Source organism: Neofelis nebulosa, chromosome 5, assembly GCF_028018385.1.
Source record: "Neofelis nebulosa isolate mNeoNeb1 chromosome 5, mNeoNeb1.pri, whole genome shotgun sequence".
Taxonomy (NCBI): domain Eukaryota; kingdom Metazoa; phylum Chordata; class Mammalia; order Carnivora; family Felidae; genus Neofelis; species Neofelis nebulosa.
The window spans coordinates 77,923,461-77,949,980 of NC_080786.1; the positions used below are offsets into that span (position 1 = coordinate 77,923,461).

The following is a 26,520-nucleotide window of genomic DNA, read 5'->3' on the forward strand; positions in this document are numbered from 1 at the left end:
TTGGGCATAGTGGAAAGAACACCAACCTAGAGGCAGAGGACTAGGTTTCTCGCTCTGGGTTTGTGTTAATGGGTGTGTGACCTTGCACAAGTGGGCTTATTCCCCACATCCAACCTCAGATTTTCATCTGTTGAAAGAGGGACTTGTATTAAAATGGGTGTTTACCAAAAGTCTTGAAGGACATGAAAAATGTTTGTGAGTATAATGGTAAGTGAAAAACAAAGCTGGTTCCAAAATTATATATATAGTCTGATTCCAATTCTGTAAAAAATTATAGAAAAAATACATGTGTGTGTATGCATGTGTGTAATTGCACTGGTAAGTTATGGATGGTTTTGTTGTTTCCTTATTTTTTTTTGTATTCTTCAATTTTTTTTTTTTTTTTTACAATATGAATGTGTTACTTTTATAAACGGGAAAAACTAAGAAAAAAAATTCCAAGGACAATATTCTGAGTTGCTGAAACATCTTAGGAGCCTGAGGAACTAAATTAAAACCAGGAGACTAAAGTTCACGTTGTTTATCCCAATTAGGCCTGGCCATTCATGGAAAGGTGCATTCAGGCCTTCCTAGCTGACGTCCTGACAATGACAGACAGATTGCTCAAGGTTCTGAGTCCATATCTGGACTCAGTGAAAGCCCCTCTCTGCTGTGTTTACAGACCCAACCATTAATCCACCTGGCTCTGGAAATGAATAACTTGAAGTGGGCTGTTCGAGATCCAAGCTTGGATATTGCTCTGATAAGCCTAAATAGGCCATATCAAATCAGAATTTAGTTTCCTCTGGCTTCTGTCTGGGCAACAGGAAAAGGCTGGGATTTTCAACAGATGGCCTGATCTAAGGTGATGCCAGAACTTGGCTCTTCCTTACTGGCAGAGGCTTCTCTCTGTGGTATCTGTCTGTCCCTACATTCCTGTTTCTCGTGAACAGGGGCATCTAATTAAGACATCCACACAAAGTAGCCCCATAGGAAACGGATTTTCTACTTTAAATCTCAAGTCACTAAAAAAGATGAAAAGATGCTATATACCTCCTTGGGCCAGCAGTCAGATCATTACCCTTTCATTATTTGACCCCAGGAAACTGATACTCTCCATAAACAAGGAAAGTGGTACATCATAAATCACTTCCCCAGGAGTAAATCTCTGGAAGTTGCTCTCAGACCCAGAATGATACGAATGTTGCAAATAAACGTGGTGGTCAAATAAGACAGCCAAGTTCCACTATTACCACCTTTTCTCAAATATCATACAATGACAGTAGCTCTAATACATCCTTCCTTGGGGCCTCAGAAACCTCAGCCACTAAAACAAATCCCGTCCAGACAATTTGGAACCTCAGAAAATGAAGTATAGCTTCTCTCAGGTTCATCTTGAAGTTCCAGATACTCAGACTAAGAAAGCCTCTGGGTAAAGGGTTTGGGTCCAAACGCTTTTCATGGTTGTTTTAGCTGCTCAGAGTTTAGAATCCCAAGGTTTCACCCTTCTCTTCCCATCATGAGAATAAGCTATGTCATAACATGCTCCTGCTATTCCACGTAAGATTTAAGACTTATTTATAACTTAAACCCATTTTACCAAGGGGTCATGAACCTAGCATGGCTGGGTGAGATGCTGGGGAGGGAGGGTGGGTGAGCCATACTTTGCAGAGTCTTGCCCTGATGCTGCCCCTGAAGGCCTCAGGAAGGCACCGACACTTGTCATCCTTGCTTTGTGCAGTTCTGGGAAGACTGGAATTTGCTGAACTTACGGTCCAACGGCAACTCTCCTTTCCCAACCACGTTCTGCTTTTTATCCACAGTAAATTTTTGATCTCACCAGTCCTTCAGTTACACACTGAAAAATCCTTAATCCTTCTAGTTGCCCTTCTTGCCATGACTGGAAAAAAGATTAGAACTACATCTAATATCCACTTGAAATTCTCTCATCGTGCCAAGTCCCTGGGAAATAAATCAAACTAATTTTAGCCGGCTTCCCCTTGCTCCTCCTCCTGACTTCCTTAAGCCGGTACACACAAATACCTCCAATTCTCCCATCCAGGCCTTTGTGCTACAGTTATACATTTGATTTTTACATAAGTTATATTATAAACTGCACAACACAGTGTCATTTAGTTTTTTTTGCTTCAATAGTTAATTACCTTTTAAGGAGATTTAACTAAGAAGACACATATTCTTTACATTTACCCATGTGGTTACCAGTTTCTCTTCATTCTCATGTGTAAACCCAGGTTTCCATCTGGAATAATTCTACTAAAAAGATGTTCTTTGCCATTTCTTATAGTGCATCTGGGCACACCCTTACCATCCACTGGTAGAGTCATCTGTACCTCAGCCCTACAGCTGCCTCTTTATTCTCTCTCTCTCTCTCTCTCTCTCTCTCTCTCTCTCTTTCTCTCTCAAACCCTCATCATATACTTTCTCCTGAGAAGGCTCCCCTTCTCCCCCTTCTGGCCAGGCAGACCCATCAGAAGTAAATATTGAATGAGCTTTCCTGTTTCAGGGCTAGTGAAGCATGAACCCGCATCAAAACTCAGAATCCCAGCACAGTTGAGTGGTGGGGGCCCCCAAGATGGAAGCAGACAAGATCTGCTCAAAGGACATACAATGACATGGAGACATGCTGCTGGGTATATCTCTCCCTCCTCCCAAGGATGAGGTATTCCCCAGTCCCCCTCAACACTGCAAATCATGTATTACAGAGACTTACCTGTATCAGGGGCACACGCCTCATCTGCTTTGGCACCATTATCCACATTCTGTATGTTGGCATCTGGGGAGTAAAAACAAGATTTAAGGACCAGCCTACGTTCTCCAGCTTCTTACAGAGGCAGGCAGGGGACCTTCCCATGGGGCCTGGATCACTAGACTTGTGTGTCTCTTTGAGTATCAGCTGGGTTCATGCTGATTTGTTGGGGCTGACTGTGTCTCCCTCACTATAGCCCAAACTCCAAGAAGACAGTGACCACAATTTACCTTCCTCTGGTCTCTGACACTCCTGGGTTCTTCCAGCCTGGGTACATGAGCTGAATGTGCTCCATCCAAAGGCTTCTTGCAGCCTTTGCAGAAGACTCTCTACCCCCTGCCACACATTATTTGATGCCTCCTCTCCCCACCTCCACCCTCCCTTTTGAGCCTGGGTGCAGGAATTCTGCTCCTCTTTATTCCTCTGAGAGCCATCAGACAGCACTTCCTGTGAGACCCCATGGGGAAAGGAGTCCTGGTCCCCTGGTTCTCATTTCCACCCCGTAAGAAAGTTACTCTGCACAGGGTACCCCCTAGGAGTTCAGCCTGTGGCTGTGGCAAGTGCATTACAGCTGCAGCATCTCCCTTCCATCTTAGGGAATGTTGGTCTGTGTACCTGGGCCACTGGCCTCATTGCTGGCCCCCTCCGTTGGGTGGTCAGGGGTCTCCTGTCTGGGCTTCTGGCTGAAGGCCAGGAAGAGGTGCGTGCTCAGTGGCTGAGGAAGGTCCACCTCCAGGTATGCCCTCATGAACAGCTTGAAGACATCATAGCTAATTGGCTGAGGAAGAACAAAGAGGGAAAAAGTCAGTGCAGAGAAGCAAAGGGACAGAGAAGAAGGAGAGAAGAGAAACTTGGGGCCGGCGGCCGGGGGGGGGGCGCTGGCAGGTGAAAGAAATGAAAGGAAAGCAGAAAGAAGTGCAGTGAGGGGTAAATGCTGGAATGAAAAGGTCAGTAGGTGATGGAGGATGACAGGCACAGGGAGCAGGGAACAGGATACAAGAAAGAGAAAACACTGATGGTTGAATGTTGGTGCTCACAGGAGGCTTCTGTAACAAGACGTGTCTAAAACTAAGTAGAAAGGGGGTGATGGGGAGCAAGCACTGGGTGTGGAGGGTTCTGCCCACAAGCCGGACTTGGTCAGTGCCCTGGAATCCTAGTTAAGATGAAGGATGTAGCTGAAAACACGGTAGAAAGATGGGTCTTCTGTGGTATTTCCATTTCTGTTTGTGTTGTGAGGGATGGGATTCCTGAGTATTTGAGTCTCAGAAAACAGGAAAAGACAGGCTCCATCCTTCATTAGTTTCATAACTGACCTTCCCTGGATGAACCTCAAGATTAACAGGCAAGGGTATGTGTCTGGCTCAACTGCTCTCTAAACATGTCCTTGCGAAGGTTTTAGGCACTAGGAGAAGAGCAGGAAGCCAAGGACAGAAGGTAGAATCAAGAAATGTGCCAAAAACTAGAAGCTTTCCCTGCTGTATCTCTCCCACTACTGCCTGGCTTATGGTCCCAGACTGGAAGCAACCATGCCAGAAAGGGCTGCTGTGCTCAGCAAACACTCAACAAAGACAGTTTGCAGTGAATCATCACTGGCTTGTGCCCTGATGGCATCAGATTCTTCATCAAATCGGCAGATGCTCCTGGAAATCACTGAGGAAGCTCTACTCTAAGATCTGCTGTGCAGGCTTTTGTAAATAACAACAGCCATGAGAATAAAATCCCTTTCTGGGAGCCTATTTGGTTCTCCTTTCAAAATGTTGATAGCATTTAACCCCTTGTCTCTTCTAGAAAATCTGAGAGCCTTCCCAGAACTACGAGCCAGCTTGAATATACACAATTAGGTTTGGGATACAAAGTTTTGGCCCTAAAAACAGGGGATGCTCTCCTGGTCCCAATGGGAGGGAGCTCACACAGCAGTTTCTACTTGTCCCAGGTGGGGCTGTTCTACACATCTTCTTTACAGAGTGGAGGAAGCCTGATTTGGCCGGACAGAGGAAAATGCAGGCTCTTAGCAAGTTAAGGGATCTCAAACCAAATGGTGAACTCACATTTCCTGTGACAACTACCAATCAGTCTCTATCTCTCTGTCTTTTCTGCCCCTGAGTCTCTGGGTCTCTCTTTTATACTTTTTTGGTCCCTCTCTGTCTCCACAGCATCACCTCAGAATGTCTCTTCCTTACACATCCTCCTCTTTTTTACCAGTCTGTGACAGCAAAATCTTTTCCTCCTACTTTCCAAGTGGAGCCCACCCACTATGACCCTTGATTCCAGCCTCCCTGCATCTGGAGGCATCTCCCAGCATCTGCTTCTCTACCTGCAAGCATGTTCAAGGGCACTGCTCCAAAGAAATGGCTGGTTACTCGAATTACTATCCTGTCCTTCTTCCCTTCCCCTTCAACGTTCTCCAGCCAGACCACACTAGCCTCATCACCTCCTTAGTCCCATTTGCTCTGGGCTCTAGCCCATCACCTCTGAACCTACTCTCTTGAAGGTCATAGGTTCAGTTGTCTCTTTTCAGACTCGCTCATCTTCGGCTTCTCTGTAGCATTCCATCCTCTCTTCTTAAAACTTTCTGTTTTCTGTGGTGTTGTGCTATTTTGGTTCTCCTCATTCTCTGCTTTGACTATTTGCTGATGTTACTGTCCTTATTTTAAAAGGCTCTTTTTGCACTGTCTTTTCCTTCATACTATTTTAATTGACAAGTACTGTTTCCAACATCCAGTTGACCCTTGAGCAACACAGGTTTGAACTGTGCAAGCCCACTTACATGCAGAATTTTTTCAATAAATACAGAATACTGTAAATGTATTTTCTCTTCCTTATGATTTCCTTAATGACATCTTCCATTCTTTAGCTTCCTTTATTGTACAATATAATACACTATATACAATACAAATAACATAGAAAATGTGTGTTAATCAATGTTTATGTTAAAAGTAGGGCTTCCAGTCAACAGGAGGCTATTTATAGTTAAGCTTTCAGGGAGTCAAAAGTTATACATGGATTTTCAACTGTGTGTGTGTGTGTGTGGGGGGGTGTCAGTGACCCTAACCCCCACATTACTCAAGGGTTAACTGTAGTTTTGAGCTCCAAAGTATCCTGTTAATCTTTTTTGGTTAGCATCAGACTGAGAACTATCAACATAAAATATTTCTGGAAAACAGACTATCCTAAATGATTTTTAAAAAGAGAAAGTTTAACTAAACAAAGTCTAACATAATGCTCTTAAAAAACCAAAGCTGAAAGGTCATCAAACAAGATCAGAGTGGGATTTAGGAGACTTCGTGACTGGTCTCAGCTCTACCACATTTCCTCTGCTTTGTGAACCTCAGTTTCTTTTTTTTTTTTTTTTTTTATTTATTTTTGGGACAGAGAGAGACAGAGCATGAACGGAGGAGGGGCAGAGAGAGAGGGAGACACAGAATCTGAAACAGGCTCCAGGCTCTGAGCTGTCAGCACTGAGCCCGACGCGGGGCTCGAACTCACGAACCGCGAGATCGTGACCTGGCTGAAGTCGGACGCTTAACCGACTGCGCCACCCAGGCGCCCCTGAACCTCAGTTTCTTTGACAGCATATTGTGAGGGATGAACTAAAAGGTCTCAAGTTCTAAACTTTTATTATATTCCTCTCTGAACCAGCTCCTCTCCCTAACCCTGCTGTTTGTTAATGTCAACAATACCATCATTCTCCCGATATTCCAGGCTCAGCTTTGAACCCCCAGTCATCTGAGACTAGGTCTCGTCCCTTACTTCTGTTCACGGTTCTTCTGTAACATCAGTCACATTCAGTCTTTTCTGTGTGTCCACTGCCCATCTGCCACCACTCTGACAAGAAGGCCATTGAAGGCCCAATGTTCCTGGTTTCAGACTTCTGTTTCCTGCATCCTGCCTGGACCACTGTAATACTTCTCGAAGGCTTCCTTGCTTCCACCCCATCTGTCCGTCCTCTCATCTTATCCATCCTTGCCAAACTGATCTTACCAAAGCACAGTTCTGATCAGATTGCTTCTCTACTCAAAAACTTTCCATGGCTTCTTATCACCACAGGAGAGGTTAGATCAGTTTTAAAATCATGTGCCTTTCTATAACATTTAAACATGCATTCCCATTTATCTTTACTTATAAATTATATACATGTACTATTGTGTTCCTCTAATACATTATAAAACATACACAAAAGAAGAAATTAGAAAATAGAAGTTAGATGAGATAAAAATCAATGCAAATAGAAAATCTAATTTGCAGTGTTCCCACATTCCAGTGGATCATCCTGTATACTCCTTGAGTCCTCTGGGATTCACAGCCCTCCCATAATTCCACTCCAACCTAGATTTGTAGCTACTTTAAGTACTGAGACCATTCTGGTATGTTCTCCTATAATTCCCTACGTGTACCTCCACATTCTATACACACTGATTTCCATGTTCTTTCCTGATCAAGCATCCATGCATAACACATAATCTGCTTCCTTCTCTACCCTTTAAGAGGTTAAAATTCTAGCTACCCTTTAAGAGGTTAAAATTCTAGCTACCCTTTAAGGTCCTGCCCACATGTCACCTCCTCTAGGAAGCCTAGTATGATCTCCTATACCTGAATTTCTGTACTTTTCCACTTTGGTTCCTATCCTATCACACTTATATCTGCTGCCCTGTATTAACATATAGTTGTTTGTGACATATGTATCCTTAGTCCCTCAACTAGATCTGGAGCTCTAGGAAGGTGGTAAAATATCTTATTTCATCTAAGTATCTGCCACACCATCTACAATAGTGTTGCCTGAGAGGTATTTTAGTGGATGTTGGGTTTCTCATTGGTACACTTGGCTGTCACCAATTATTGTGGGTTCTATTCAGTAATTATATATATATATATATATATATATATATATATATATATATGCCTTTTAGATACAAGAAACACCTTGGGGAACACACCGAAGAAATACACATGGGTCCATACCTTCAAAGAGACTCAGGTATTAAAATAATTCTAGTACAGAATCAATAGTGGTGAGTGCCATAGGAAAAGAACAAACTGTTATGAGAACTTAGAAAACAATGATTGAACACATGTCCAACCATTCATGATCATATTCTGGGCAACAGGATGGCACAGAATAAGCCCAGAAACAAAGGTCATTCATACCAGAACAGCCTAGATGTCCTCATGTCACTGAGGCTCTGAAAGTTCAGGGACTTGCCCCAGCCACCTAGCAGTAAAGGAAAATCAGAAGCCCAATCTTCTGACTCCCAGTCTAGAGCTCCTGTTACCATATCTGTTCTGGGTCCCAGTGTTAACATACGGCTCCCTGCCACCCTCTCCGGGAACCTCAAGTACAGTAGGCAAAGAAATGTGACTGTGTGCCACTCTCAAAGTTATATCTGGGTTATGAGTAAGTTCTTTATGAGCATAAGCCAGGCTCAGAGTAGTTGCTAGTGAATGTGTGATAGGTAGAAAGTGGTGTTCTATGTCAAAACCAGATAAACAAACACTATGAGGCAGGTTAGCAATTCTCTGAGCTCTGGAATAACATGCTAGGCACTGTCATGGCACAGGCCTAGTTTTTTTTCCCCCCAGAAACTGCAACTTTCATGTAGGAGATAGCTGGACAATTGCTGTTTCTGTAATCTGTTTAAAGTGTTAATTCCTATACAGGTTAAGAAGGGAGGGGAACTAGATGGACAGCTTACTCTGCATTGGGCAGTTTACGTACATGATCTCAAGTCTTAAAATAACAGTATCAGGTGGGACTATTACTGCCATTTTGTGGATGAAAAAAATTCTGCAAAGATAAATAACTTGTTCAAAGTCATAAAGCAAGTGATAGAGCTGGGTTTTGTGCTTAGATGTGTCTTGAGTCTAAGATCATAGGGCCACCAAGCCACCTTGCCCCTTCTGTTCCACTGTTCTTGTCCACTTTCTGGCTGTCTTCTGCTATACTCAGTTCTCCAGAGAATCACTCAGTGCTGATGGGCAAGGGCATGGCCAGATGCAGTGCTCCACTCTGCAAACTTTTTTTTAAAAAAATGTTTATTTATTTGAGAGAGAGAGAGCAGAGGAGGGACAGAGAAAGAGGGAGGGAAAGAATCCCAAGCAGCCTCTGTGCTGACTTGGGGCTCAATCCCACAAACCGTGAGATCATGACCTGAGCCAAAATCAAGGGTACGATGCTTAACCGACTGAGCCAGCTAGGTGCCCCCAACCCCCAACTCTGCAAACTTTATTCCTCGCCTTGCTTTCCTAGCCACCTGCCCCTTCCCACAACTAACTCATTCCTCCTTGAGACATTTTGGCAGCAGTAGGCCATCAAGCTCAAGAGAAATTAAATTCTTTTTGTTTCCCCAACCCCGTGCCGGGACATTACACCTACTAGAAGCCAGCCGTACTGTGAGGGAGAATAAAATCAGAATGACAGAACTTCCCTGGGACACAGCAGTGCCCAGCATACAAAGAGTGGGGGCCAGCATGATGGAGGTGGGGGTGGCGGCAGACTCCCAACAGCCAAACTGCTCTCTGCTTCTGAAAGCTCCCTGTGGCCTTCACACCCTCTGTGGCCCTGACCAAACTGTTCCCCTCCCACTCTTCAGCCACGTGGCTGACGGCTGATTAGCAGCCTCCACCCTTCTTTGTTCCTGTGTTTTGGAGCTGGGGGCTGGAGAGGCGGGTGGGAGGGGCAAGGAGTTTTTTGCTGGCTCCACCATCTTCTCCTCAGGAATGTTCTTTGAAAGGGTTCATTCTCAGTCTAGCCCCTGTGCTGGCAACCTTCTTCCTGCTTCGTTCTCCTAATGATTGGTGCGTTTTATCCAAAGCCCCTGCTCCGGTGTACTTTGAGGACATGTACTTTGTTGATTCACTGCCAGTGCCCAGCAGAGAAGGGGTTGACTCAAGGTTTGTTGAAAGGATGACAATACAAATAAATAAGTGGCCAGCATCATCCCAAGTTTGTCCTGCTGATCAGTCATTTTTCTGCAATTAGCCTTCATAAAAGGACCCAGGAGCAGGGAAAAGGAAGTTGAGTTTAAAACATTCTGGGGAAAGGAGCCAGAAAGGAAATAATAGTAAGTACCCTTTTTTAAGTGTCCCATAAAGTATTAGATATTTCACAAAAATTATCTCATTCAATCCACTCTTCTGTAAACTTCAACATTTTTGTTTGGTTGTTGTTATCTTCAGGTCACAGAAAAGGAAACTAAGGTTCAGAAACGTGAAATATTATTTCAGGCCGCATACTGGTTGGCAGCAAAGGTAGAAGTCTAACCTAAGACCATGTAACTCCAGGGTCATGGCTCTTAAACTTAAGCCTGCCAATAGGAAGTAAGTTCTGGAGGGCAGTAATCATGCTTTCTCATCTTTGTATCTTCTATAGTGCCCAACACAGTGCCTCGATGCTCAAGAAACATTAGATGAGTTGAATTTGAAAGTTGGGGATGTCTTCCATTCACTTGCTCATTCAACAAATATTTCTTCAGTGTCTGCTATGAGCCAGATATTCTTCTGGGCACTGGGGATACTGAAATGAACAAAAGTGCTCTAATGGGAGAAACAGACAATTAAAAAGTTATATAGCATGACAGATGGCGAGAAATACTAAGAAAGACAATAACATAGAATGGAAAGATAAGAAAGGAAAGAGGGCTTAAATTTTAAATACAGTAGGTGACATTCATTAAGAAGGTGACTTGAGCAAACGCTTGAAGGAGGTGAGGAAATAACGTGGATACTGAGGGAGAAACATTCCAGGAAAAGGCAAAGGCAAATGCAAAAGTACTGAGGTTACAGCAACCTTGGCTTGTTTGACAGCATCAAAGAGGCTAATAAGGCTGGAAACCAATGAGGAGGAGAATAGCAAGAGATGAGGTTAGATGGTAATGACCTTGATTTTAACTCTGAGTAGGGGGTAGAGGGACCATGAGGGATTGTAGAGCAGAGCAGTGAGATGATCTGACTTAAGTGCTAACAGATTGCTCAGGATGTGTGCAAAGAATAGACTTTAAAGGTCAAGAGCAGAAGCAGGGAGCCTAGTTAGGTGACTATTACAATAATCTAGGCAAAATATGGTGGTGTCTCAGGTAAGTGGTGAGATGTGACTAGATTTTGGATATATTTTGAAGGTAGAAGTTAGGGTTTGCTGATAAACTGGATGTGGGATGTGAGAGGAAAAGTCAATGATGACTCCATAGTTGTAGACTGAATAACTTGAAGAATGGAGTTATTTGCTGAAATGGGGAAGATTGCTGGCAAAATCAGCTTTACAGGGTAAGATCAACAGGCTCAGTTTAGCTCATGTTATTCTGAGATACCGATTTGATTGTTAAGTGGAAATGTCAAGTCAGAGGAGTAAAGGGAGAACCAGTGTCCTGAAATCCAAGTGAAGAAAGTGGAGGAGAATATGACCAACTGTGTCCAATGCTGTTAGGTAAAATGACTATTGAGTTTTAGCCACATGGAGTTCCTTCGCTATCTTCAGTAGTGGTTTTAGTGGAGAAGTGGGGGTTACGCTCTGATTGAAGGGCTCTCAAAAAGTGGGAAGAAGAGAAATTGGAGGCAGTGACTATAGACAAATATCTCCAGTTGGAGAGAGAACTGGAGTTGGAAGAATATTTTTTATATTGGACAAATAATAGTATGTTTATATGTTGATGAGAAAAACCTAACAAATAGTGGAAAGTTGATGTGAACAAGATATATAAACAGAGAAAGCAATGCCTCTCAATAGACCAGAAAAGGATGGGAATTAGTGTACACATGGAGGAGCTGAACTTAACTAGGAGCATGGAGAGTTCATCCCTAGTTTCAGGAAAAAAGATACAGAGGTAGGTGAGGGTCTCATGGAAGATCTCTTCTGATTGTTTCTACTTTCTCAGTGAAGGAGAAAGCATGGTTGATAACTGACAATGAAGACAGGAAAGTGGAAAGATTTGAAGAGAGAGGAGAAAGTATGAGGTAGTCTTCTAGGACAATGATAGGGTGATTAAACTTGGCAAACATATAATTCCAGGGAGCACCAATACCTCACTTAAGATTTAAGATAAAATATGTTGAGAAGCAAGTTCTTCAAGATGAGTTAAACTTCTAAGAGGGGAACAAATTATGGAAAGGCTGGAAAATAGAGCTAAAGGCTTGAAATGCAAACATTCTTACCTCATGTGGATCATATTGTTTGAGGCTCCCACCCTCATTAAACTCAGCCAAGACATCCTTTATCTTCTTGGAAGAATCTGGAGAGACATAATCCACATGTGAAATATTGGGAGCTGGGCCAAGTAAATTCTCTCTGTCTAACCTTGGTTATGATGGAGTAATCCCTCATTCCCAGGACTATACGGAAAAATGTCACCCTTATCTGTCTTTCTGCCCTCTTCTTTTTTCAGTATAGTCTCTCTCCTGCTGTATGAATTATCTTTCTAAAACACAAATGTGATCAGATCATGTTCCTGTTCAACATACTTCAGTGACTCTCAATTTTCCCGGGATTAAGCTTAACTCCCTTAGCTTGGTATACAAGTATGTAGGGATCTGTCTTAGTCTATTCTTTATCTCTTAATTTAACCTTCCACTCACCCCAATTTTCAAACACAAAACCACATTTCCAGAAATCCTTGAATACACTATGTACTCACTCATTCATTCTTGGAGTCTTTTCTCTATACTGTAAACTTCTTGGTACCCAGCTCAAATGTCAAATCCTCTGTAAAGTCTTCCTTTATCAGTTAGAATTGATTATTCCCTCTCCAGGCTCCCACATGACTTGTACATAATTCTGTAAGAGTACTTGTCATATACTGTTCTATTATTTATTAACTTGCCTTTCTTATACATCTCCTGCCTCAGTTCTGCCTTGAGAGCTGTATTTGGCTAGTGAGTCTCTCTACATCACACAATGTATTACACATAACTAGTGTTCAGAAAACCAATATACTAGATGATTGCATAAAATCGGAGCAGAAATTTTAAAACATTTAAAATGTTGATTATAGAGGGTGAGATGGGCATTAAACCCAGTGATGCTCTGTCCTTGGTGCTGAAACAGAGACTCGGGATTCATGAAGCACGGTGATTTAGAAAATTCTGCTTTCCATAGGAAACAATAAACTCCCAAAGAAAATTTTGGCTTCTTCTTATTCTTTTGGGCTTTATTAGGAAATTGGGAGTCTAGAGAATGGAGTCAATAACTGTCATTACAAACACATTCTGAGTGTATCCTGTGTAGTTACCAGAAGTCAAGACATCAGAGAAACTAGGGTCTCTGTGCTCTCCTCGTCTTGCAGTATTGTGGATAATGAAGAGCTTCCCAAGCTCCATTACTGCCACAATTTGAACATATGAGCAAAGGGCAATGTCATTAAAAACTGACATAATGTTCCGCGGTGTTCAGACTCTATGTACAGAGGGCTACACTCTCATAGGCCTATGTAAAGTAGATATGCTCATGCGCTGGGCTGTTCTCCGTGGCTCTGCTGACTTGGATTCAATCAAGCACAAGTTATAATCATTTCAGGACTGAGAAATACTGAAATGCCACAGGAAAATGTTGATGCTGCCTAAAAATGGACATTTCTTCCTGAAATTCAAAACAGATGTTGAAAAACCAATAGCTCAGTGAGATCCAGGCAGCAGATGTCATCAATTTGGGCTGTTTCCATTCAATTCAGAAAATGCTGTGGAGGGTGAGATGTTGCAAGGTACTGCTGATGAACTAGCTGGGGAGATGATCTGAATAATTGTGGTAATGATAGCTACTTCTTATTAGACGCCTTTACTGCACATTCTCATATTCTCCCCTGCCAATCCATGCACATTTGGTTCAATTTTCTTCAGTTTACACATAAAGAAGCTGAAATTCAGAAAAATTAAGTGACTTGCCTAAGAGGGTTTTAATTCAGGTCTAGTTTGGTCCAAAGTCTATATTACTTTCCCTTAAGCACTATTTACTATTACTCCCCAAACACTTGCTAACACAAGGAAACGTGTAATTAATGCTGTAGCAGTAATACGAAGCTCTAGGAAGCAGAGAGAAGAGAAGTAGAATTAGCAGGAAAAAGGCAAAATTAGGATAACAGTAAGTTTGGGTGGGGACCAGGGATGTCCCATACAGAAGGCAGCATCTAATCTGTGGTGTAAAGAATGAGTGAGGTTTTGAAAGGCAGACATGAAATGAAAAGGATATTTTAAGAAGCGACAGGGTGAACAAAGATGCAGAGATGGGCATCACAAGACATGCAGGAAAAGTCAGAACCAGAGAGTAGTTTGGGGCCAGATTTGTGGGAGTCTTGAGTGCCAAGCTAAAGACATTGATTTGAAATTGTTGAAGATTTTCTGAATAGTGGAGTAACATAACCAAGTCTCTGTTTTCCTAAAGGCCACTCTGGCAACAGAATGGAAGAGAGCTTAGAATTAAGCCAGAGCTCAGTTAACATTACCCATAAATTATATTCAAACATCCTATGGGCAGCTCAATTATTTAGAAAATACTACATTTTAGGATCTATTTTAATGGTAGATTTTAAGGTCAGCTAGAGTGGCCAAATCTGGGTGGCACTTTAAAGTGCAAATTGGGAAGCGTGGGTATCCCTGGTGTGGCTTATGCAAGAGTAGTATAGAGCCAGCATTTTGATTGAGAATCAGGGGGATGATTTCACTTGAATGTGTACTCTTGGTATTATTGTCACATTTTGGAGATTCCACAGTTCACCCTAACAGAAATCCTTTGGTTCTAAAGTGCTATGGATCTATTTAGCAAACCCTGATTTATATTTAAATGAATGCTATACACACACATATATGTATATATACATATACATCATATGTTCACATTCAAATAGACAGGTTTTAAAAAGAAAAACAGACAAAGCATTTATTTTAAAATCTCTGATTAATAGCCCAAAATTAAATAGAAAAAAACAACCCAAGAGATTACTGGTTCTTAGATTTCCATGACAAGTGTTCTTTACCACACATTTACTTCAATTTTTCCATGGGCTTTAATGAGCTCATAGTATCAACACCTGTCCTGTTTTAAAGAGGGACACAATCTAATTCTCAAAGTTGAGACCCATTACTTTCGCCTGGGATGTCCTTTGATATTTTATTAGTCTTATTCTCTACAGGTTTCTGGGCTGGGTTTCTATTTGCCTGAGGACCAAAAGGCTACTGCTCCATTCCGTTTCATCTTAAGACAGCTAAGAACAATGACAGACCTCTTCAGAGCATTCCTTGATCTTACTTTAGGCACCATCTGTGGGTCCAACTGCACAGCCTCAGGAGAGAGCTCCCTGTCAAAGCCTGTATGGTAACACTCCCACCTGACTCAGAGGAGATCCAGTTCTGTTCCTAGTGTCTTTAATAGGGCCATGTCCACAATTCTTTGCAAGAACTCCTATTTTGTTGAGTGCTGACTGCATGTTAGGCACTGCTGTAGTCATCTTATGTGTTTTATTTAAATCTAAACAACTATCCTTGAACGTAGTAATGGTCCTTATTTTAGAGAAGAAAAAACTGAGTCTTAAAAAATTTAAAAGATTATTTGAAGGGCACACAGCTAGTGAGTGAGTGACTCTGATATTTAGCATATTGATAATGTGACACAGCTATTAGATTCACTGGCTACATGAACACTGGTAAATCAGAAGATAAGGCCCTCCATGACAATGATTATCAAACCTGGCTACATGTCAGAATCACCTGAGGAGCCCTATATACATTGAAACACAGGCCTCACCTCAAACCAATTAAATCAGTATCTCTTTGGAAACTGAGGAATCAATATATTTTAAAGCTTCCTGGGGGTTCAAATGTACAGTCAAGGTTAAGAACTACTGTTCCATGAATGTAATTCTATTGTTAGAAATGAAGATTACCTTAAGAAGCAGCTAAACTCATTGGATAATTATTGCAAAAGGAAAAAAGTTTGTAACTCTGCTAAATCTGAAATCACCACATTTGGCAGACATTCTCCATTGTTCAAGTGGACAATGCTAAAGAACTTTACCCAACAGGTCAAGTTCTTCAGCTTCATGGCAAGGTAGGGATACCTTTTGCATTAACCCACACTGGCAGAACAATCAGCATGCAGTTTTACCCCAAGTCAGGGGTTAAGAAGGCTCTTTTCTGTGATCAAGGTCGTTAGTAGTAACAACTACCCTAAAAAGTTTCAATCCAAAATTGTCTCTTCATGCTTTATGTGCCAGAAGTTCTGGGACCATAACCAAACACTTGTTCCTAGTGTTTGAGCACATTCGAAGTCTTTTTAAGGAGAAAATTTGGCCCAACTCACAGGCACCTTCACTGCCACATTTGTGTGGGAGAGGGATGCCCTCCAACAGAACAAGCAGACAAATTAGGAGCTTTAGTGTTTACAGCAGAACGTCAGCTGTGCTGCCTGAACCAGAACCCAAAGTTTATGGACCATCTTCTCTTTAAGAACACTGAGTATTTGAAAACTAGTCAGGCTATTAAACTTTGAAATAACTATGAATCAACATTTTCAACTGTGAATCTGAAAACCCATAGATGATAGTGAAATTCTGAGGTGCATAATAACTTTCCATTCCTCAAAGTTCCCTAAGAGCATCTCAGACTGAACATGCATAGGAACTGCCTGGGGATCTGATTCAGTAGGTCTGAGTCAGGGCCCAAAATTATACATTACAAATAATACTCTAAGTGACACCAATTATGCAGATGCATGGACCTCACTTTTGAAGAGCAGGCCTTAAGCAACATTCTTGTATATTTGTGGCTAACTGGTCAGGCTTGCCTGTCACAACATAGACAAAAACATGATGCTGAACCTAGAGGAATATATTCCATAGATTCAGAAGACCTACATGACTCAACCCAGGGAAGGAAAGACACAGAGAGGGGAAAAGGGAAAGTTGGCAAATCAAAAGGAAAAAAAAAAAACCCAAAACCAACAACCTAAATTTTCCTTCTTTCGAAGAAGGCAGGGATGTATGAGTAAGTTTTCTAAGTATTTCAAGGAGTCAAGAATACAGTGAGATGAACAAAAGCAAGAGCGGAGTTTCCCAAGCGTTCTTGAAAGACGGAGGATGATGTCAGAACAGATATGTCAGATCCAGGAGCATTGTATCAAAAGGCCCACATTTTTAGCCAAGAGGAACCAGGCCCCAAAGTAGAATGTGAGAAGCATGCGTAAGAAGCCCAGCTTCCTAAACATTGACAATCTCCCAGCTATACTTCTTCTCCTGTGCACTGTTTCTGCCCAGCATATAGCCCACTGCCTGGCATAAAATCAATGTTCAATACAGATTCATTGAATAAAGGAGGACTAGGAAAGGGATTAGGGTTATTGTGCTTTTCCCATACATCCCATATTTCTAGGGGAATATGGAGAAAAGCTAGACCAGTGGTTGTCAGCCCTGGCTGCATGATGGAATCACCTGGGGAGCTTTAAACACTACTGATGCCCAGATCCTGGGATGGGGTATGGGTGGACAGGGCACTGGAAGAGTTCAAAGTCTCCCAAGTATTTCCATTGTGCAACCCAGGCTGAGGACCCCTGAGGCCCACCAAGCCAACTACTGAGGGGAACCAGTGGAAGTGATAACTCTGCTACAGTGCTACATACAGAATAAGAGAAACAGACTTTACATTGAAGCAGAGGAAATTTGGGCTGATATAAGAAAACCAGCTTTAGGATACGGAGATTTTCTGACATCATAAATGATCTGAATGACTGGTACGGCTTAGTTGTATAAGTAAAGTTGGTATTGCTAACAAAACTTACCATTTTTTCTCTAAGTAATTTGGCCTTATAAGTCATAGCCCAAATGAAGGTGGAGGAATGGATCAGACAGCCTGTACCTTCTTAACTAAAGGTACTAGAAGTGTGGTCCCTGGACCAGCAGCATCAGCATCACCTGAAAACTTGTCAGAAACCCAGCATGTCTGAACTATCCTAGACCTGCTGAGTCAGAATTGGCATTTTAAGAAGATCCCCAGGAGATTCAGGTGCATATTTGAATCTGAGAGCCATTGTTCCACAGAAGTCTCTCCCTATCCATAATTCTGTGACTGCTTGTGGGTAGAATCTCATCATGAGGAATCATCATGAGGAAAAGAAGGCCAGTTATGCTGCAAGAGATGTGGGTAAGAAATAGCTGTGGTTTTCCTTCCAAGATGGAAGCAATGAGACATGACCCTCTACGGGCCCAGGACTCCATGAACATTTGATTAACTTTCATTCCTGTAGCCCATATAAATAGTAAGGTTTCAATGCAGCTTACTTAGAGCCTTACATTGTTCTATAAACCAGCCCTAAACATTTTCTCTGACTCCCACATTAACACTGACAGATTTGAATTTTGAGCTATAATTTACCTACATCTTAAAGTCAGAAACTTTGAGTTGATCTGATTATAATAAAATATATTTCTGAAGAGCACAATTTACTGATTCATTCCCTTTAAATGTACTTATTTTTTCTTTAAATGTACTTTAAAATTATATACCTTGGGCAAGTCACTGAGCTCTTCTGGACTCAGTGTGCTCATTCATAAAATGGGTAGGAGTTGCATTTGAGAATGGCTTAAAATTTCTCCCAAGTATAAAAAGTCTACAACATCTAACAACCACGGGCTGATGTCTAACGTTTTTGGTATGATTTCTTGAAGAATTAAAAGTTAAAATTGATAGTTTAATTTTTTTTTCCTTTTTTCCCTTTCTGAAAAAGCTGACAGCTTCTGTCCTTGACAAATCATGGAAAAATAATTGCCTCTCCCCAAATATCAGATTAAAAGGACAATAAGCCCATTATTATCTCTAGCTGAAGTTGTTAGGGGTCAGTAGGAGGCCTCCCCACATGCTCATGCCCTCTGAGGTTGAGAAGAAACCTGTTTCAACAGAGGCTAAGTATTAGAAGGGCTAATGATGGTCATTTAGTCAAGTGGACATCCAGGGAAAGGAAACCCAATTGCTTTCAAGTCAATTCTATTCCATTTTGGGCAGGTTTGACCATTAGCCATCAATAAATTCCTTGCTTTAAGTCTTTCTTTGATAAATTTCTTCCCATTAGTCCTAGGGCTACTTTTGGAAGCCATTCAAAACTAAACACCTCCTCCCCACAACAGCACTTTTAATTTATTTTATTTCTTCCCTTCTCCTGCAAATAGGCATAGTACCTTCAGGCATTTCTTCATAACCCTGCTGGGAGGCCCCTCACCATGCTGGCGCCACTTCTCAAATAAGTTCCGGTTCATCCATATATCCATTGTAAACTGTGATGCCCAGGCATAAATTCAGCTCTCAAAGAGGTCTGATCAGGGTAGGATAGAATGTGGGTATCAGTTTGCCTTACTAGAAACTGTGAGTCTATTAGTACATTTTAAATTCACAATCAGTGGTTTGGTTAAATAAAATAATGTGTCAAAAGAAATCTCTGCAACCCCTGAAAACCACGCTTCTGAAAAGTACTGAACAATACGGGAACACCCCATGGCATACTGTGCGCTGGCTAGTGTCCAACGATCTCCCTGCTCCCGTGTGAACCACTCTCCCATGAGGCATGCAGTCCACTTCCCGGCCCTATTGCATCTGGGACAGGCCTGGGAGTGCTCTGACCAATGGAATGTGGAGACAGCTCTGTTCTAGGACCTCGGAGTCCAGGTGTTAAGAAGACCTTGGAGTGCTTTTATGCTCTTGGGAGTCCTGGGCCACATGTAAGAAGTCCAGGCCAGCCTGCTAGAAAAAGAGGCCACATGGAGAGGCCCTGGGAGAGGACAAAGCACTTGGAGGAAGAAATCCCAATGGGGAACACTGAGGTAACAGTATGGGAGTGAATAAGCCATGCTGGATCATGTGAGGCATCCCACCTGAAGCCCCAAACATCAGGGAGCAGGGACCAGTTATCCCAGCTGTGCCCTGTCCAGATTCCTGAGCCACAGAATGGGAAAAATAAACTGGCTGCTTCAACCCACCAAGTTTTGAAGTTGTTTTGATATAGCAGTAGATAACAGCACTGGATAGATAATTGTTAGGGTGAAGAGAACAGCATATGAAATAGGCTACCATGTCTGTTTTACACACACACACACACACACACACACACACACACACACACACACGAGTAGTGGTTATCATTGGGAGACAGAATCATGGGTAGCTTTAAATGTCATCATTTTGTTTTTCATTTTTATGCTTGTTCTTATTTCATAACAAAAATAGTCTTAACATCACATTATTGTTTTTTTACAAGCACTTTACACTACTGACTCACATTAATCTTACTATAGGTATGTTTCAACTATGTATGTGTGTGCCTGTGTACATATAAAATAAATATATACATATCCAAGGGCAGTTGTAACCTGGCTTCACCCCCAGAAGAAGGCCACCAGGGAAGGTACAGGGTTTACGTTGTATAAACAGAATATACAGGAGCCTCTCCTCCTGAAATCCTTGGCCTCTTGCACCTGGTAACCCCACTGGGGAAAGTTCTCAATTCTCAGGCTATGCACTTCAGATATTCCACCACTGCAAAGCTCCTGTTTATGTAGTTATGGAAGAGCAGTTGCTATGGCGATGTGATCTGACTGAACACCAGCATGTATCTAAAATTGGTAGAAGTGCCTTTTTCAGGGTTTCCTCTGAGGATTAATCATTTTCCAAGAACTGTGGCTTTTTTCCCCTCTCCTGTTAGAACAACAGTGCCAGAGCACCTTGTCCGGTCCTGGCACAGGAACAAAAGGAGGAAGGGTCAAAGAAGAACAAAGCGATGGTTGGGGAAAAAAAACCCCAAACCACAAAGGAACCCCTTCCTACTAAACACTCTGGTGTCTTTTTACCCCCTGCCTCCCCTACTGCTTTGCCACATGTGGACTCCTCTGTCCCTCAACTCCCTCCACCCACTACTCTTTTCACCTTGTCATCTTTCCAGTTCTTCTGCCTTCTTCTGACTCCTTTCCCTTCTCTGACCCCTGGTTGTAGGCAGACCCATGGCCCTGTTTCCCACCCTCTCACCTCTCTCCTCATGTTCTTGCTCTCTGAAGTGCCTTCACTCCTGTTGCTGCCTCCACACGATGCTTCCAAGTCAGAGCTGTAGCCCAGCCCTCCTTCCCACTCGCTTCCCACTACCTCCCCTCCCAGGCCCACAGGACACTGCACTTGGAAAACAGTGTCCTCCATGATGGGATCTTATTTACCATTCCAGTTCTTGCCCCAAATCCTCTCTCACCACCACCACCACCACCATGTGCTCTAGGTTCCCACTGTGGAACTTGCTTGCAGTTCTCTGAAGCTCCCATGATGACTCTCTCTCCTTCCTGCCTTCCCAAGCCACTTCCCCTGCCTGCAATGCCCTCCCCTTCCTCCCTCCTGCTAGTGCTTCTGGTGTTGGGAAACAGCACCTGCATTGGGAAGCCTCCCACGGGCTAGGCTAGGTCTACTCCTCTGTGCTCCCCCCTGCTTAGCACCTGTCATACTGAATATCATTGTTTCAGGCCTACCTATCTTTCCCTCCTAGGCTGGGAGCTCTTTGAGAGCCGGGATTGTGTCTCACTCATTTGCTGGTTCCCTGCAGCCTAGCATGTATGAATACAAAAGTGGATGCGTCATCACCATCCCCAAATCACACTCCCCAACTGTCCCCACTAGCCTTGAATATGAATTCTCGTATTTTCCACAGATTCACAGTCTTCAGGGGTATCTTTTCTGGCTTCCTTTCATTCTGTAAATTTTGGTGATACCTTCTACCACAGTTTTCTACAGATCAGCATTTGTTCGTTGCCACATTCACTATCCGAGCCCCACTCCTCAGCTCAGACAAGATTTCCTCCAGAGGACCCTCCCCTATCTCCCTGATCTGGCAGATTCTATATTCAGGCTACCCCGCACACAGCCACCAGATTCACGCTCTAAATGTTGCCACCTTGGTTCAAAACCCACACTCTGACCCAAGGCCTCCTGCTATCCCCATCCTTCCTATGGCCTCCTCCCCACCTTCCTCTCCTTCTTTCCATGTGGTCCAGAAGTTCTCCTTACCACCCATACACACTTTCTCTCTTTGTGCCTCTCCCCTTCTGTTTCCATTGTTTCTACACCCTCCCTCACCATCTACTACTCACATTTTAATTTATTTTTTTAATGTTTATTTATTTTTAGACAGAGAGAGACGGAGCATGAACAGGGGAGGGCCAGAGAGAGAGGGAGACACAGAATCCGAGGCAGGCTCCAGGCTCTGAGCTGTCAGCACAGAGCCTGATGTGGGGCTTGAACTCACAGATGGTGAGATCATGACCTGAGCCGAAGTCGGACGCACAACCGACTGAGCCACCAGGCGCCCCTACTACTCACATTTTAAAACTTCTGTCCTCCACAGAGTCCACCCAACTAAATCCTCTGTGTGGGTTAAATTGTATCCCCTCCCCCCGCCCAGATTCATATGTTGAAGTTTTGACCCCCAGCACCTCAAAATGTGACCTTATCTGAAAATAACTACAGATGTAGTTAGTTAAAATGAAGTCATACTGGAATGGGGCAGGTCCAATCCAAGATGACGGTGTCCATAAAAAAAAGGAAATTTGGATATGGAGACACACACACAGGGAGAACATCATGGAAAGACAGAGAGAAGACAGCTTTCTGCAAGCCAAGGAAAGAAGCCTAGAACACATTCTTCCCTCACAGCCCTCAGGAGGAATCAACCCTGCTGATATTTTGATTTTGCACTTGTAGCCTCCAGAACCATTAGGCACTTTCTATTGTCCTAAGCCACCCAGATTGTGGTACTCTGTCACAGTAGCCTAGAAACTAATACGCTCCCCATACCAATTTCCCCTAGCTTTAAATTCCCTTTTCATTTATACACTCAGTTCAGCCAGCTCTGCACCAGAGGTATTTGCCTGCTGCCCTAAACCTGCTCTCTGTTTGTGTTATGAGCACATTTCTGATTCTCTAACAAGATTCTGATTCCTCAAAAGCAAGCCTTTTCTTTGCGCTTCTTTTTCATTCCTGACAGGGCTGGTACTTTGCTGACCTACAGAACACGCTGAATTAAATGGAATGTACTCTGGAAGGTGATTCCTTGCTCCTTGTCAATACATTACAGAGTTTCTCTAAATCCACCAAGGTCAGACAAGAGGCCAGGGACTCCAGGCAGCCAGGTGGGAGACTGACCAGCAGTCCCACGGGGCCCCTGTTGGCCGTGGGGAACACATAGAGTCATGGGTGTTAGGCGTAGGAGGAACAACAGGAAGAGATAGTCTAGTCCAACACTCTGATTTTAATGAAGAAGATACAGGCTCTGGGGGTTAAGGGCTGTCACATCAGAGAGAGCAAGAGATAGAGCTGGCACTTGAGCCCAACTTGTAGACTCCCAGACCAGTGCTGTGCGCCAGGGCTGCTTGCCCTGTGGGAGGTGGGGGGGGCGGGCAGGCTGCCAAAGGACATACGAGGGCTACCCGGCAAAACCCTGTAGGGCAGGTCAACCTGCCATTGGCCTAGTGATTTACAAAAGCAGCCAATACAATTAATAAATGTGATGGGAGAGGTGACTGGAACAAAGGGGCGGGGCAGGTAGCACAGCCGAGAGTTCTGCAAAGCAAAGGGTCCTGTACAAAGCTGGTGCCACTGCATAATCACCACGGCGGCCATGTGTGTACAGAGCACAGTGGTCAGTTGATGCTCCAGCCTCGGCAAATCCCTGTCATGTCAGGATTAGGAGTGGCCTTTGGAGGGCACAGCCCACACGTGAGCATGAGTCTCACTACCAATGTATCTTGATGCATTCCAATTGTTCCTGGGTGTAACTAATGGGAAACCAAGAACCCAAGTTAGTTGCAAGGCTAGGCTTATGCAGAACAAAGTCAGGAAAGAGACACACGTTGGAGTTCTGCATCTTACTGGAAAAAGGCATTGGGTCCAAGCACAAGAGCATGATAGGGCCAGTGATCAAGTAACAATGTAACCATACAGCCTGCGGCCTTTCAAAAATTATGCTACAACCAGGTTTTAATCACTTGGGAAAATACAATATTATGTTAAGCAGAAAATGTAGGGTAAAAAAAAAAGTTACTGTACACTCAGGAACTCAACCATGTAAAGCAATATGCACAGGAGGGGATTGTTCCAAAATGTTCATAGAGTTTGGCTGGGATTTTTAACCTACTCTTTATTTTTTCCCCTGTATATTCCAAATTTCTATGGCGAGTGTGTATCATTTATAGAGCGTAAAGATAATTGTTTTTATGTTTAAAGACACCGATCCTGTGTTTATAAGGAAATATAATCTGTCAGGCCCACTCTCATTCTCTGTGGCTTTGCAATGATTACACCACTCTGCCCTCCAGAAATGGTCTCCCCAACCAAGAGGAAATCCTGCCCCAGGTGGGTCCATCCATTTACTCACATTCTGAGTATTTCTGAAGTTGGTCAAATTCTTCTGGAGTAAGGGAGACCCACCGTTCTTCACTCATCTTTAACCTGGGTGTGAGTGCTTCAGGCCAGGGATGTTTTGTTCACCAGGGTGAAGCTGAGGCCCAGCCCAGGGCCTGGCTCACTGCAGGTACACGGTGGACAGGCCCTTCAGGAACCACGGAGGATGCACGTTGTCTATGGCAGTAGTGGGCACGTTTGAGCAGATGAGAGAAGGCCTGTGCTACTCTTCCAACAGCATGCTTCTATCCGTAGTCAAGGTCTTCAGAAATCCTTGTTCCTCCTGGGCAGAAGTAGAAAAGACATCGTGAATGGGAGGGAATACGTAAGTTGCCCTTTCTTATAAAAGAAATCCCCAGTTGTTCTCTGGGGAAAGACCTATGAGAGGCAGTGGTTCCCACGGTGGGGTGGGGGTGGATGTCTCCTCAGGGAAGTCTGAAGAGGGCTTACAGACCAGACCAGCATAACTCCAGTTGGGTGGTCTGTGTGGACAGGTGGCCATACCCTCAACTCAGGAAATTTTAAATGTCTCCCAAGAGAGGCAATAGTAGGACCCCCTGAAGGCATCCTCAAGGCATGAAAACGCCTCAGGCTGTCAGATGCCTCATGAGCAAGTAGGGACAGTACATACGTGCATGATTTGAAAGGTAACTAGTCTCTCCACCATTACTGTGGACATTCAAATATCCCCACGGCTGGCTAACATCCTAGTAACTAAAGTGGTTTTCTTTCCTCTCAGAACCATACAAAAGTGATTAGAGAGAAGACCTGCCACTGGCCCCTGTGCAGGGGAGCCTGAAGGAGGGAAAAGGGATGGGTTCAGACAGACACTTAGCATGTTTTCTTTTGGGCCCCTCCTAGCACAGTTAACAGCAGTCATAACACCAGCCTCTAAGTCAGTTCAGCAGGGTGTGAAATTAATGCGATGGGCGAAGGCCAGCATTTAAAAACACAAAATAGAATATAGAATAGGATAGAGTAGAATGGCATGAAATGGAGCTGAAAACAGGAATGTCTCCTTTCAGTTATACGTACACGTATATTGAGGTTTAAAAAAATGTTGGAAAGCCACCAACCTAATAGGAGGAGAAATACAGATTGATGCTACCAAAGAAGAAGCTCAGTTTTAATAAAACTGGATCCATGGTGAAGGACTGGACATTGAGGCAAGTCTGGAAGCCTGGAGCCTATGAGGGACGGTGGAGGGTCTGGATGAGACGACCCAGTGAGGAGGTGGGTTTGTGCAGCTCTCTGGAGAAACCTATAGACTTGGTTGGTGTGGACTGGAGGGCTAGCCAGGAACTAAGGGAAGACACCAGAAGGAGACTGTGGCTCTGGAAGGATGACCTTCCACCAATCAGAGCTCTCCGCCAGTAGGTTGGCAGGCATGGCAAGGAAGTAAGATGCCTGCATCCCCAGGAGCATCCAAGTTCCAGCTTCTCTCCTTAAAACATCCAATTCTCTCCTTAATTAATCCACTGCTCAACTAGATTCTGCTCCTTGGCACCTGCTCTTGCTAGGGTCCCTAGTAACACAATTGTTAAATCCACCAGTCATTTTTCAGGCCTTCCTTGCTTCATCCACTTCTCTTTGCAGCCTTCGCCATGGCAGGAAACAGCCCCCTGGAAACAATCTTATCTTTCTGAGTCTTCCTCCTCAGTCTCCTTCCACTTCTCTTGCCGTTGTTAAATACTGGCATTTCCAAAATCCCAACCTCCACCCTCTCCTTGTTCTGTACCCCTTCCAGGAGGTACCCAGTGCCGTGGCCTCAGTGACCACAGGCATGCTGCTCCAGCCCTACACTCTCCCCTCAATCCAGATCTGAATATCCAACTGTCCACTGTGACTCCTTCATGTGTCCCAAACCACCCCAAACCAGCACCTTCCCATGCCCCCAACTTGCCCTTCCTCTATATTCTGGTCATGCACTGAGAGGAGCCAGAACACAGGCCAGAAGCCTGGGGCTCAGCCTAAGCTTCTTTCCCATCCTCTCCTGCCAAACCCAGGTGCTGCACTCAAGTGTGACTGTCCATTGTGTGTCCCCTCCCCTCTGTCAGGCCAGCTTCATTAACTCAGACCCTCATTTTCTCTTGCCCAGTCTCTACCAACAGCCTCCTGATGGACGCCGTGGTTTGGGTTTTACTCTCCTGCCCTTGGTACGTGCTAAATTGTCAACCAGATTACATCTCTCCCAGTAATAGAATTCTTCAGTGGCTTTCTATTGCCTATAGAATAAAACATGATCTTCTTTTTATGATACACAAAGCTTTTTATGATCTACCCTCTGATTATCAGTTCAGTCCAAACGTGAGGGGTGACCTTTAGAAACATTTTCTGTAACACCAGGGAGTTCAGTGTTACAACTGGTGTTACTACTGCTGCAGTTG

At 43.6% G+C, this 26,520-nt stretch overlaps 1 protein-coding gene across 6 annotated transcripts in view; it reads right to left on the reverse strand.

The window, feature by feature from the left end:
- DGKG (diacylglycerol kinase gamma) overlaps positions 1–26,520 on the reverse strand; it is a 203,024-nt gene that overhangs the window by 134,893 nt on the left and 41,611 nt on the right. For 4 of the 6 annotated variants that reach the window (XM_058730764.1, XM_058730763.1, XM_058730759.1 and 1 more), the window contains exons 2-5: positions 24,108–24,416; positions 11,888–11,964; positions 3,362–3,524; positions 2,711–2,773 (exon numbers count right to left, since the gene is read on the reverse strand). In XM_058730764.1, the coding sequence (XP_058586747.1) occupies positions 2,711–2,773; positions 3,362–3,524; positions 11,888–11,964; positions 24,108–24,174 (370 nt within the window). In that variant the 5' untranslated portion in view covers positions 24,175–24,416. Of the gene's footprint in view, positions 1–2,710; positions 2,774–3,361; positions 3,525–11,887; positions 11,965–18,885; positions 19,089–24,107; positions 24,417–26,520 lie in introns of those variants that run through there. The other 2 variants (XM_058730761.1, XM_058730765.1) reach the window with 2 other exon arrangements.